This window comes from Helobdella robusta (assembly GCF_000326865.2).
Source record: "Helobdella robusta unplaced genomic scaffold HELROscaffold_5, whole genome shotgun sequence".
Classification (NCBI taxonomy): domain Eukaryota; kingdom Metazoa; phylum Annelida; class Clitellata; order Rhynchobdellida; family Glossiphoniidae; genus Helobdella; species Helobdella robusta.
Genome location: NW_008705254.1, coordinates 5,989,756 through 6,003,551, shown reverse-complemented (window position 1 = coordinate 6,003,551; position 13,796 = coordinate 5,989,756). Strand labels below are relative to the sequence as shown.

General features: G+C 33.2%; 2 protein-coding genes across 2 annotated transcripts in view; both read right to left on the bottom strand.

Annotated features, from left to right (window-relative positions):
• Nucleotides 1-1,613, bottom strand: part of HELRODRAFT_189330 (hypothetical protein) — a gene marked incomplete at its 5' end in the record, with an annotated part of 3,902 nt that extends 2,289 nt beyond the window's left edge. The window contains 2 exons of the mRNA XM_009027543.1: nt 866-941; nt 1,509-1,613. Coding sequence (XP_009025791.1) covers nt 866-941; nt 1,509-1,613 — 181 coding nt within the window. The remainder of the gene's footprint in view (nt 1-865; nt 942-1,508) is intronic.
• An 8,071-nt stretch (nt 1,614-9,684) lies between these two features.
• Nucleotides 9,685-11,175, bottom strand: HELRODRAFT_163761 (hypothetical protein; the record flags this gene model as incomplete). The annotated part of the gene is made up of 3 exons (XM_009027542.1): nt 9,685-9,947; nt 10,985-11,015; nt 11,143-11,175. 3 exons carry the CDS (start codon nt 11,173-11,175, stop codon nt 9,685-9,687), a joined length of 327 nt encoding a protein of 108 aa, XP_009025790.1.
• Between the last annotated feature and the right edge of the window lie 2,621 nt (nt 11,176-13,796).

Here is a 13,796-nt window from a genome sequence, read left to right as displayed (position 1 = left end):
ATGATGAGGATGGAGACGATGATGAGGAGATGTGATTGTTGTTCTCATGCGAGTTTGAGGGACCTGGTAATGCCATGAAATGATTAATGTCGGTTGTGAAGTAAATTTATTAGCTCGTCAGTGATGACGATGATGAAGATGATGATGATTGAAGGCGTTCGGTAATCATGATGATTCTTGTAATAGGAAGATACTCGTAAGCGATGATGATGGTGATGGTGTAATAATGAAAATATATATGAAACGGATTGACGTAATTATATAAATTCAGTTTAATACTTAAAACAATAAATTTAAAAAACCTAAAATAAATAAGTTGTCTTGGATGAAACTCCGTGTACCAATTGCATTAAATAAGGATGATGAAGATGAAGATGGATGAATGAGAAATAAAACAAATAATAATAAAATTAAAAAAGTAAGAAAAAAACTTAAATAATAAAAAAACCACATTTTGCAAGAGTGCATCTCTATTTGCGTGAAGATTGTGTTTTGGCGTTGGAAGGCCCCAGTTCGTTAACAACTGTTAAACGACTGTTCTTCCTATTCTAAGAGTTAACGTTGCCGTTTCATCGGGAGGACATCATCATCATCATCGTAGTCATCATCATCATCATCATCATCATCATCATCATCATCATCATCATCATCATCATCATCATCATCATCATCATCATTGTAGTAGTAATCATCATCATCGTACTCATCATCATCATCATCGTCATCATCATCATCATCATTATCATCGCATCATCGTACTACTATCATCAAGGGTTTTTACTTAAGATGTGAATATTCAACATCATCACCAGCATGTTTGGTTATGATGTGATTTTTAACGTCATCATCTTCTCATCCTCGTCACCATCGTCATTATACTCGTCGGAAGAAACATCTGCAGCATATCCGAGCACCAAGTCACGTGATAAATTCATGAAAGCCTATTGGTTGTTGGATTGAAGAACGTCTGCTATTTAATTGCGCGGTAAATCACATCCTCCTCACGTGACATGTGTTGCATGCTATCCATTCGTGAACTCGCTATCTTCATAATCATATTTCATCATCCATTACACAACAGAAATAATATTATACACAAACAAATTAAGAAGAAGGAGTCGATCAAGAAGAAATATGAAAAAACAAAAAGTTTTTTTGTCGTTTGAAACAAGAGTGCGATGGTGGAAGCGTGATAGTTGCACTATTTTGTTACTCATTATTTGTGTACAGAAAAACATTCCAACAGGCACAAACATCAATCCAACTGCGTGTTGAATGTTGAATCCAAAACTTTATTTAGTACGTATTAGTTGTAAAAGAAGACAGCACAAAAACTAGAAGACTAACAACGATCCCACAGCATGGCCAGTAGTCACAGCAGCAACTATGAGCATGCGACCGAAACACCAACAAAGACAACAGCAACTACAGCAACGTGAATGAATTTGATTACATGAAGTACAGCAGCATCAATCACATTGATCGCATCAACGACGACGAGAGACTACCATTATGGAGAGCCATTCGTCAGAAGGAGTCTCATCATCATACGCACATCCGAAGAATGCAAACTTTATTGATGCCATTAACGTGAATATTCTTCTTATAAACATCTCCTCAAGTCATGTATATCTTCATGAGCATCTATTTACGCTCTCCGTGGTCATCCAATGAAAATGACTGGACCACTGAGCGAGTGAGTTTGTGGGCCGAGCAGTAGCGCGAGCAAGGGATACTTTGGGACTGAAAGCTCCCATAACTAAAAATGTTGCTAGCATTAAAGTTTAACCAAACGAAGTTCCTATATAAATTTGTAATTATTGTTGAATTTTTCATTATTTTTTAATTATTATTTAAACGTGATTATTATTCAAATAAATTAGTAAACAGTTGAGTGAAACCCGATAAAAATTTATTGAATTAAACGGTACAGAACAACATAAAAAATTGTTCGATGCGCAGAACTGGCGAAATTAATATGGCCACCTCAGTACAGTCAACGGCTCTCTAATTTCTTGTTAAAATTGAATCCACATTTAACAATACTGTTTGGTGAATTTATAATTTTCAAATATTTTTTCAAAGTTATTCATTCAAAGAACATTTAATGAAGAAACTCAACAGAGTGTAAATAATGTTACACGTGCAGAAGGCATTGTGTACCGTTAGCTAGGAGAGGCATTAAGGTCTTGAAATCACTCAAACTCTGATCACAGTTAACATCATCATACTTTTAATTAGTATTATTTATTGATATTATTAGTTTTTTCAAGTTTCATCTTTAAATCTTCATAATCATCAGCATCGTCGTCGTCGTCGTCATCATCGTCATCAACGAGTTGTCCCCATCATCTCAATCGCAATCATTGACATGATCCCCCAAAACAAAATCATCATCATTATTATTATTATTATTGTTATCTTGTTAGCAGCATCATTTCCATCCAGCATAACATCCTCACCAGCTTAATCCAATTTATGAGCAACATCTTTTCCACAAAATCAATAACATTCCCTACTACCTGAACTATTTGTAGTAAACAACGACAACATCTTCGTCATCATTGGTTCTGCCGTCATAAAATTCTTTTCTTATTACTGCTATCAGTATTTACTTTTCAACTACTTTTACTACTGATACTTCTTTCACTAGTTCTACAAAAACTACAGTAGTTTTTAATAAGAATTATTATTCGAATTGAACTAGCCCAACCAGGCTACTATATTCATCTATAATTACTACTACTACTATAATTTTTACAATCGCTTCTTCACAGCTACTTCTGCTACTACCTCCACGGTTGCTGTCCATTAACTGCTACCTACAAAACAACAATTTCAGATTATTTGTTCACCACATTATTGCTAATAACAACAAAATGATAAATAAGATTTCAAATATGTATTAGAGGGTGATATCAAAAAATGAAACTCAACACAAAAACGAAAACCATAACAACAAAAAGCAGAGCTTCGAAACGATCAGAATTACATAAATATGGAGTTATATGACAGCCGAAAGTCTCACGATAAACAACAGACAGACAGTCAAACAAACGAACAAACAAACGAACAAACAAACAAACAAACAGACAAAAAAACATACAGACATGTCCATAAAAACAGAACGCCAGGAGGTAGCATTATGTTTAATCTCATTTAATGCCATCTTTTTCATTTCCTAACAAAAAAATTATTGACATTTGAAATATTTTCTACATTTTATTCTAACTTAACAAAAATTAAAATATTCTAAACATTTTTGTAAAAAATTTTATTTTAAGAAAAAAATTTTTAAAAATAACTCTGTGAATTTGGAATCGAAAGTTTAAGTTTATAAGCGGGTGATAAATGCAAGTTGAAGTTATAAAAGCATTGAAAATGACAATAATAGATCAATACGGAACATTATATACACACCGACTGCAATCTACAGCAGGATTGTTGCAATTCAATTCAATCAGCCTTTTTGATCCTTTGAAATTGTTCGGAAAAAATTTCTCGTAAATTTCTTACAAATTCTTTTCACATTTTCAACATTTTTTTCAACATCCATTATGACTTTTTGTTTTAGTTTCTTAATTTCTCCTTCCTTTATACTATTTAAGTTTTAAAAAATTTCTTTTATCGTCTTGCATCGTACATTTTTTCCTTCACAATTCATTTTTCTAAAGCAATAAATTATAAAATGAAAGCAGGCAGTCTGAGCGAGCTACATGCAAGGCGAATTTCATGATGACGCCACAGTTAAGCATGCCAAGCATCTTGCATATATTCGTTTGTGTATACTAATGTTTCTATTGTTCAGACACACACTTGAATGCACACACGTACACTCACACTTTCCCTCTCTCTTCCTCACACACACACCACACACACACACAAGCAGTCACACACACACACACAAGTAGTCACACGCATACAAAAACCTTTTTTATGTGTATACAATGTATACATATAAAATATGGAGTTCAGCCTTACATTTAATGCTGTACATTTTTCTTATGAATAATAACTGTGTACTGGAATACAGACATGCGCGTTACATACATTCAATTTACAATTGTTTGCACTGATGTTTCAAAGCACTTCAATACACAAAATGTTAAATACAGGCGGAATGCATGTTGCATTGGTGGTTATGCTTACGTTTGTTCGCCTCGGTGTGGTGTGTGCGGACAGGGCGCGTGTAAGCATGCGTAGGATGCCTTGAATATCATTAATTAAAAAAAAATTGTTGTTGAAATTGTTGAAAATGAAAAAAATGGGTATGCGTTTGTCCATTTTTGTGTAATTTCAAACATCTGTGTATGTGTGTGTGTGTTTGTGTGTGTATGTATGTGTGTGTGTGTTTGTGTGTATGTGTGGTGTGTATGTGTGTGTGTGTGTGATGTTTATGTGTGTGTGTGTGTGTGGTGTGTATGTGTGTGTGTGTGGTAGTTTATCAATGTGGACAGATCTATTGTTTGAGAAAATAAAGAAAAAATTTCGTTCGCCTCTTTTTCCCGCCATATTTTTCTAAGCGTGCCGAGCTCTTGGGCGAGTTTGATATCGAAAATTCATACAAAGGATTTATGCCGACACACAGATGTGTCTAGACGTGTTATCTCCATTATTTTTCCTGATGTAAAAAAATGTTCTGACAACATTTGCCTGCCTGTATAAAGAGGTGGGCGGGTGTGATTGTGAGTGTGAATTGTGGTTGTCAAATCGTCATGTCATATTTTTGAATGTTAAGAAATGTTTGCGTGTATGCAGGTTATTTTATGTCTAGAAATATTTTTTTTTGTTTACAACATCAAAACGTTCATATGCATTAATTTTTATAAACTTTGATGTTGAACGCAAACATGTTATTATATTGATATGACATTCCATGAAATGCACATACACACGCAAAGACATAGACAGACAAACACACACACATGTACACACAGGCAGACATTTAGACAGACACATACAGACAGACACATAGACAGACAGACAGACAGACATCCCTTTGGATGGAAGTGTATCGACTGACAGCAGTGCAACATCGGATCAATTTTGCGACTGAGACAATCTGATTTGGTATTAGGGCAATAATCTTTTATTGTTGGCTTTATATCTCAGTAGCCACTACGAAATAAGAATGCGAATACTTCAACCATCTGTGCAGCAATAAAACTTCCAACGCTAATAACGCTGATGAATCATAACTTGTTACTGTAGTAGTAGTAGCAGCAGTAGTAGTAGTAGTAGTAGCAGCAGTAGTAGTAGTAGTAGTAGTAGTAGTAGTAGTAGTAGTAGTAGTAGTAGTAGTAGTAGTAGTAGTAGTTAGTTGTTGTTGTTGTTGTTGTTGTTGATGTAGTTATCCATAAGCCATCTAACCTTCCAAATATCGCTTCCACCATCTTTACAGCTTCCATTGTCCTTTCAGTGAGTTCTCCCAATTTTTCTCCTCCATCTTCAGCTTTTGGCACTCCAGCCATAAGTGTGGTACTGTTTCGACTCCCTTTTCTAAACAACAACAGCAACAGCATTTATTTATGCTGTTGTTGTTGTTGCAGTTGTTGTTGCTGCTGTTGTGGTTGTTGTTGCTATTGTTGCTGCTGTTGTTGTTGTTGTGGTTGTTGTTGAAAATATAAGTGCAGCCGATATTATCTGAATTCTTGATTATTCTCACAAGTCTATACATTTAAGTTTGTTTGCAATTTGATCTTAATTTTTTCCCTGTTTTTTCATGAATTTTTTAAATAAAAATAATTGTCATTATAACGTTAAATTGAAAATAAATTAAAATGATGGTGGTAGCAAAAATTAATATGACGCGGAAACAACAAATTATATTAGTACTGAGCTAAAAACGAGGGCCTTATAGAGTCGCGAAGCAAACCACAAACTAGAATTATAAACGGCAAAGTAGTACAGAAAACGACACGAACAAAATGACAATATAAACGAAGATGCTGCAAACTTTAACAGCATAGGCAATGAAAACATAGAATAGACAACCATATAAACAACATAGATAACAAACAACAAAAACCTAAACAACAACATAAACAACAATATCATAAACAACAATATCATAAACAACTACGACAGCAATAAAGTAGAAACGATGACATAAAACAGCAACATCTATCGATACATCAACACAAACAACAACAACAACAACACATAAAAATTAACGAAAACACAATAACAAAACAAACAACAACAACAACAAAACGAAACAACAACTCCAACAACAAAGTGAACAACAACAAGCGCAGCATACTTGAAACGAATGTAAAACAAAAAGAAATTGATCTCAAGACCAATACATCGACTGGTCTGTCAGCAAAAAATGTCGATGTTGCCAGGCTCGTTGCCTGGCTGGATGAAATTGTGTGTGTGGCTTGCGTCATTGTGGTATCACGTGTGAGTGTGTGTGTGCGTGCGTGCGTGTGTGTTTTTGCGTGAGTTAGTGTGTGTGTGTTTAACAAATCAAATTCAATTTTACAACAATCGTTAATCTGCTTTAAAATTTTAGTTGGATGATATTATTATAGTATTTATTATTGTTCTTTTAAGAAATTTTTTGGATACAATATTCAGCCTTACACTATTTGAAAGTAATAACCTAGAAATATGTAATTAAAATTATGAAAAATTGCGCTAATGATTCAGATGAAAAAACCAAAAACAGTAACAAAAAAAAATGCCTTCGTCAGTCATCATAATCAGTCATCTGTTTCCTGGAAAAACATCTGAACTCACTTCAACATTTTCCTGAAAAAACTAATTGTAATTGCAAATATATAAATACATACATACATACATATATATATATATATATATATATATATATATATATATATATATATATATATATATCCTAAGATTTGATCATGTGAAACGATAGTCTTCAAAATTGCAGTTCTTGCGTTCAAATCATATGGCAAAATATATGGCCAGAATATATGGCAAGTAAATTCACCAAAAAAAGCTACATCGACTTTTCATCTCAGTTTGGATGATTTGAATTTTCTGTCTGTGCCAGTTACACGTTTTCAAATTGTCCCGCTGTTTAGAATAGTCTTCCACCGGCGTTGAGAAGATCTGGACTTTCATTTAAATTATTTGAGAAAGAATTGAAAACATTTTTATTTTTGTTAAACTGTAAAAATTGTGACTTTTTTAGTTTATGTTTCTCATACATAGTCACGTAAATTTTGTTTTTAATGTGAGCGCTCATTAAACAGTTTTTTAGCGCTAACAAAAGATTTAAATATATATATATATATGTATGTATGTATGTGTGCGTGTGTGTGTGTTTTGTCCAGAAAAATATATTTTTTCATTAAAGCAGTGTTTTGTATTTTTGAGGCAGAAAAAATATCAGCGTCACCATTCAGTGAATCATTCATTCATTGTTGCAGCTAAACATTGATGTTTCCATCGTTATTTTTGTCATTTTCGACTTAATTTTACAACATTACTTTTACTTTACTCACAACTCAACTCGTTTAAAATCATCTTCACCATCTTCCTCATCATTTACCTCATCTTCATCATCATCGTCATCCTCATCCTCATCTTCATCACCATCATCATCCTTCTCCTCCTCCTCCTCATCATCAACATTATCTTTCTCTTTTTCTTCTTCATCCTCATCATCATCATCGTCATCATTATCACCATCATCTCTTCTTCGTCATTATCCTCACCAAATCATACCAATCTGTTGACATCAGAAACCACAATTAAATCCTTTAAAAAACTATTTTATAACAAATCCTCTGAGAAATGTCAATAGTGTGAATAACATAATAATAATAATAATAATAAATAATAATAATGAATAATCACGTTAAAAATTTAAAGCAGTGGCAACATATTTCTGCTTAGCAATATAATGCGAATCCATAAGAAAAAATAGAACCATTCTTACCAACATTGTGGAGAAACCAACACATGAAACATGACAAACAACATCACCAATGCAAGCAAAACAATTATCAAATAATCAAATCCAATGACATTAGTATCAATACTAACGTCAACATCAATAGCTACAACAACAATATCGACAACAACAACAACAGCAGCAGCAACAACAACAACAACAGCAGCAACAACAACAACAATAATAACAATAATAATAGGACAACAACAACATTGAACCAACAACAACATCGACAACAATAACAAAATCAACATTAACATCAACAACAACTCAATGACAACAACAACATCTCAACAACAACAACAACATTTACTAACCATTGGAAACATAGGTTGGATCGAAGGAGCTGATCTCCTTATATGACGGATAGGTGACCAATGGTTTGATCTGCATTGAAATACATTACAAAAAAAAAACAACCATTTTTTTCAGAACTAATATTACAAAGACGGAAGAAAAAATGTCAGAATAAACAGTTGTAACATTTCTACAACAATTCCTAAATGTAAGAATTGCTAACAAACGTGGTAAAAATATACTTGGCATTTTACTTGATAAGTGAGCGTTCATCTTATTTCTAATCGGTAGTTCTTGAAAAATAAATTTGCTACTGAAAAGTGTTAATATTTTATTTTATTTCTTATCAGCGTTATCAAAATTTCCATAATTTTTCAAACATTGTTTTCAACGATCATGACAGTTCAAAGATTTAAATTATTTTCACCCCCAAATAATCACAGATAATTAATCATTGAAGAATAATTTTATAAAATTTTCACGGACTAAATGTTGAAACGATGAACACAAAAAACCACTAGCAAATTAAAAAAAAATCTGTAAATAATTCATTGAAAAACAATAGATAAGAGAAGCAATTGTTAATGTTGAATATTTGAGCAGCGTAGGCAGTGATGCTTGCAAGGGAGCCCGCGGCAACTCCACTTAGTTTGATGGAACACCCTCAATTATTCATCAGATGAAAAGAGCATTATCACACACGGATCTCATTAAACAACACTATAAAATACATGTAAAATACAATCTATACACATTGTGCGGCACCCATGTCATATTTACAGCGAACGTTTTGCATAGAAACAAAAAGAATGTACACTTAACATAGTTGAATAATATTTGTGCAAACTTTAAATAAAAAATCAATATAAAATCAAGTTTTGCACCATCCAGTTTAATTATGTATTATCAAATTTATGACCCCGACAGTGTGCATAATATGAAGGAGGGTATGTTATACAAAGAACGTCCTAAACGAACGCAAGGCATAAAACACGTAAAAATCATAAACTTATCCTATGCAACCTTCATGAAATATGCAGCGCCTGGAATGTATGCTAACATAAAACAAAAAGAAAAATGCCGAAACCAACAAAAAAACAAAGTAACAACATCCAACGTGACAACTAATTCATGTCTCTTTGTGGAGAGGACGTTCTGCAGTTTAACATGTTCGCTGAGTAAAGAGCACGAGCGGACACGCATAAAAACATTTAAGTGGCATCGTTGCAATTACGTTCGATATAAAAGTTATAACGAACTCATGAAAGCATACTTCATTTATGCTGGAGATAAAAATTCCAACAACGTCCCGACATAAAAAGTTACATCGGAACCTGTTCAATCAACATCTATGTCATACAACGTTGGTGTCTTAAACAACAATAGGATAACGAGAAAACCAATTTCAAAACAAAAACATTATAAAAACTAATTAAATAAATTAATCTAATGAATTAATTGAACAAACCAAAATAGGCGCTCACCTCAAAATTTTTTACGTGGGGGCAAACCCATTCCCGACAGCACCTGCCCTGGACGGCCACCAACTGGGCCCCTCTGCAGTGCTCCAGGGAGGGCACTCTCTCCTCCTGTGGACATAACGTGGCACAGGCATATTGACCGTTCTGACAACTGCAGGCCAGACTGCAGTTCGGCTGGAACTTCTCTCCGTCTTGGTAGGTCTTGCCGTCGACGATGCAAGGGTCTGCTTGGTGGACTGTGGTGGAATGGAAGAAGTGATGATGGTGAGTGGAGTGATGATGGAGTGATGGTGAGTGGAAAGATGATGGAGTGATGGTGAGTGGAAAGATGATGGAGTGATGGTGAGTGGAAAGATGATGGAGTGATGATGAGTGGGGAGATGATGGAGTGATGATGAGCGGGGAGATGATGGAATGATGATGGGTGGAGAAATGATGAGTGGGAAGATGATGGAGTGATGATGAGTGCTGAGATGATGGAGTGATGACGAGTGGGGAGATGATGGAGTGATGACGAGTGGGGAGATGATGGAGTGATGACGAGTGGGGAGATGATGGAGTGATGGTGAGTGAAGAGATGAAGTGTAAAAATATTTTAGTGATGACAATGATGACATTAGTGAAAGCTTTTTAGTTAATAAAAAGCAGACATCGGTGAAGGTGATTCGTTTGATTCATGAAATATGATCTTTTTGATGAAATATCTCCAACGTATATTTCATCAGCTTTGTCGATGCTTTACAAACATTATGAGCATCATTATTCTTTTAAAATTATCACCTTTTCATTCATTATCACATGCAATATAACACAATATAACATTATATTATAATTATTATGAAGCATTATAATCTTGTCAACATCGAATCATTAATATATACTAAAATACTCTATTGATCTACTTGACTTCACTATTAGCTGAAAACAAATTTTTTTGTCATGCCATTTTACTTTCAACTTACTATCGAAATTTTTTCGTTAATGTTGAATGATTCGTGATAATTTTTAATTACATTGCATGTCGATGAATATTGTAGCACAAAGATAAATTGAAATCATAACTTCTTACTCGCTATAAAAAATTCAAAAATTGGAAATATTTTTGTGTTAAAAATTTTTTTAATCAATGTTCAATGAGGGAAAAGACATAAGAGGAACAAAAATATTAACGTGAAAAAAGTTTTGTAGGAAAAATTTTTCGAAATAAAAAATAACGAGAAAAAGTTTACACAAAGAAAAAATTGTAACAGCTTAAAAATTTGGCAAATCTTACCGGCAAAAATTGAGTTTTCATCATAAAACTCCTAAAAAATAAATGAAGTGAAAAATAATAAAAATTTCTTCTCTAAAAGTAAAGTAATGACTGTTAAATAATTTATGACCACATGGACACTGTGGGTAGTTGATCGGACCTGCAGCAGACAGACTGACCAAAGATAACTTCAACTTCAAAATAAAACTCATAAATCCAACATTTTACCTCTTTTTTATTGACTTATCTTATTCTGTTACTGCTTCTTTGATACATTAACATACCTTCCGTTAAATTTTCGATTTCAATATTAGGCAAAATTGCTGCAATGATAATTACATCTATTATATGCCATCAGTTTATATATATATATACTGTATTTTATTATAACTTTGATAAAATAACTTATATATATTATTATTATTATTATTATCAACAATTTATTAAGCGCATTATAAAATTGAAATTTCTCGAAAGCGCTATCTATTATAAATGAAAAGTTCCTCTTAAAATCATCAAGCTTTAGTCCAGGCATTCTGAGCGATTGCGGAAGACTGTTCCAGGCAATTGGTCCTGACACGGCAATATTTCTAGTTGCAGTTTGTAGTTGAGTTGTTGTCACTGCCAGTAGGTTGGCATAGTCTGATCTCAATTTTACACCTGTTGAAGAAGCTGGTTTTTTTAAGATTTTATTTACTAGATATACTGGTAACAACCCGTTCAAAGCCTTATACATAGTCACACAAATCTTATAGTTGATTCTTATTTTCACTGTTAGCCAATGTAGGTCTCTTAAAATGGGTGTCACATGGTCATACTTTCTACGTCCAACAGTTATTTTTGCAGCTCTATTCTGTATCGTTTGAAGAAAAGCAATAGATCTCTCTGGTACAAGCTATTACAGTAGTCTAACCGTGTATAAACAAACGCATGAATTAGTGTTTGCATGGTTGTTTGATGTAAATATTTTCGAACGCGGTATAACTGGCAAAGCTGATTTAGATATGGTTTTTATATGATCTTTAAAAGATAATTTCGAGTCAAAAATACACCCTAGGTTTGTTGCATTTTCACAGAATTGTATTTCATTATTATCAATTTTGACTGAATAAATATTAATTTTAGAAAGCTGTTGCCATGTACCGACAGGTAAAAATTAAGTTTTATCTTGATTCAATTTGAGACAATTTCTTGACATCCATGTACCTATTTTAGTCAAGCATTCAATGAGATTTTCAACTTTGCTTTCAAACAGTTCTGGTTCACTGCTAACTATTATTTGGATATCATCAGCGTATGCATGATATGAAAATCCAAAAGATTCTATTACTTCATATACTTCAGCAGTGTACAGTACAAACAGAATAGGTCCCAGGACTGAGCCTTGTGGTACACCAGATGACATTGCTTCAATACCAGATAATTTGTTCCCGAAAAAAACCTGCTGAGTTCTACCAAACAAGTACGAATTGAACCAATTAGCTACAACTCCAGTAACTCCGTAATCATATTTTAGGCGATTCATCAGGATTTGATGGTCTACGCAATCGAAGGCAGCACTCAAGTCCAAGAATGTAAGGAACGAAACATATTGTTTATCAATTGCATTAAACAACTCAGACATAACATACGGCAGTGCTGTTTCAGTTGAGTGATAACGTTTATATCCAGATTGAAATACTGGTATTGAGCTATTTTTGTGTAGATGACTCAGTTGCTGACTGGCAACAACATATATATATATATATATATCAATATATATATAAACTGTATATTATTATAACTTTCATAAAATAAATAATGACGACAAGAATTTGGTTAGAAATACTGAGAAATGTAATAAAAAACTATCCAACGCTAGAAATTCGGTAGATTTCATAAATTACTGCATATTATATATATATATATATATATATTATGTGTGTGTGTGTGTGTGTGTGTGTGTAGAGGTTTGCTTGGAAAAGATAAGAAAGTGTTATGTTGGAATAGGACGTGGCGATGTGCGGATGGGTGCACTTTATTGCGAATATAAATTTGTTAATCTTTGCCATGTTCCAGCCATACATCGAATGTTTCTTCGAACAGGGTGAGGTAATTCAAGGCAAAAACGGAGCAGCATCAACAGCTTCTTTACATGCAGATCTGTTTATACTTACACACGTACACACACCCACATGCAAACGCCTACACGAACTTTTCTACTTTTTTAATAGGATTTGTTTAACTACATGATTGCCAAGTTGGTAGCTTTATATTTAAAACATTAAATTAGTATTTGCATGTTGAAATTATTTTATTTTCTTTTTAAAAACACGTCTGTTGGGCTAAAAATTAAATTTGAATAACAAAAATAGGGTTGTTATCATTTGAAAATTTTTTTCAAACGTATATTAAAACGTTAGTGTTAAAAATTATTTTGGCAAGGTTTTTTTTTTTTTGTTTGAGATTTTAGCAGGAAATATTTTAAGTTCCATCTTTGAAGACTAAAATGGTTTAAAAATAATTGTAGGTGGATGCATAAAATAGAAATAATGATAACGGTAGAGATCTTCACTTCACTCAGTCACATTTAATGTCTCTCTATTTTCTTTTATTGCCCTAGAAAGCTAAAATGTGTCAACAGAAATTTGCTCAAAATTCAAACTCATACTAAGACTAAAACCACCCAAATATTCCCATCTGCACAAATACAGACATGTTCATATTCTCAGATATGTACACATCCACACCGAATAATATTCACAGACACATCCACACACACACACGTCTTCATGTACATACACAACAATACATACGCACACATCTAGAAAGAAAGAGAGTGAGAAAAAAGAAA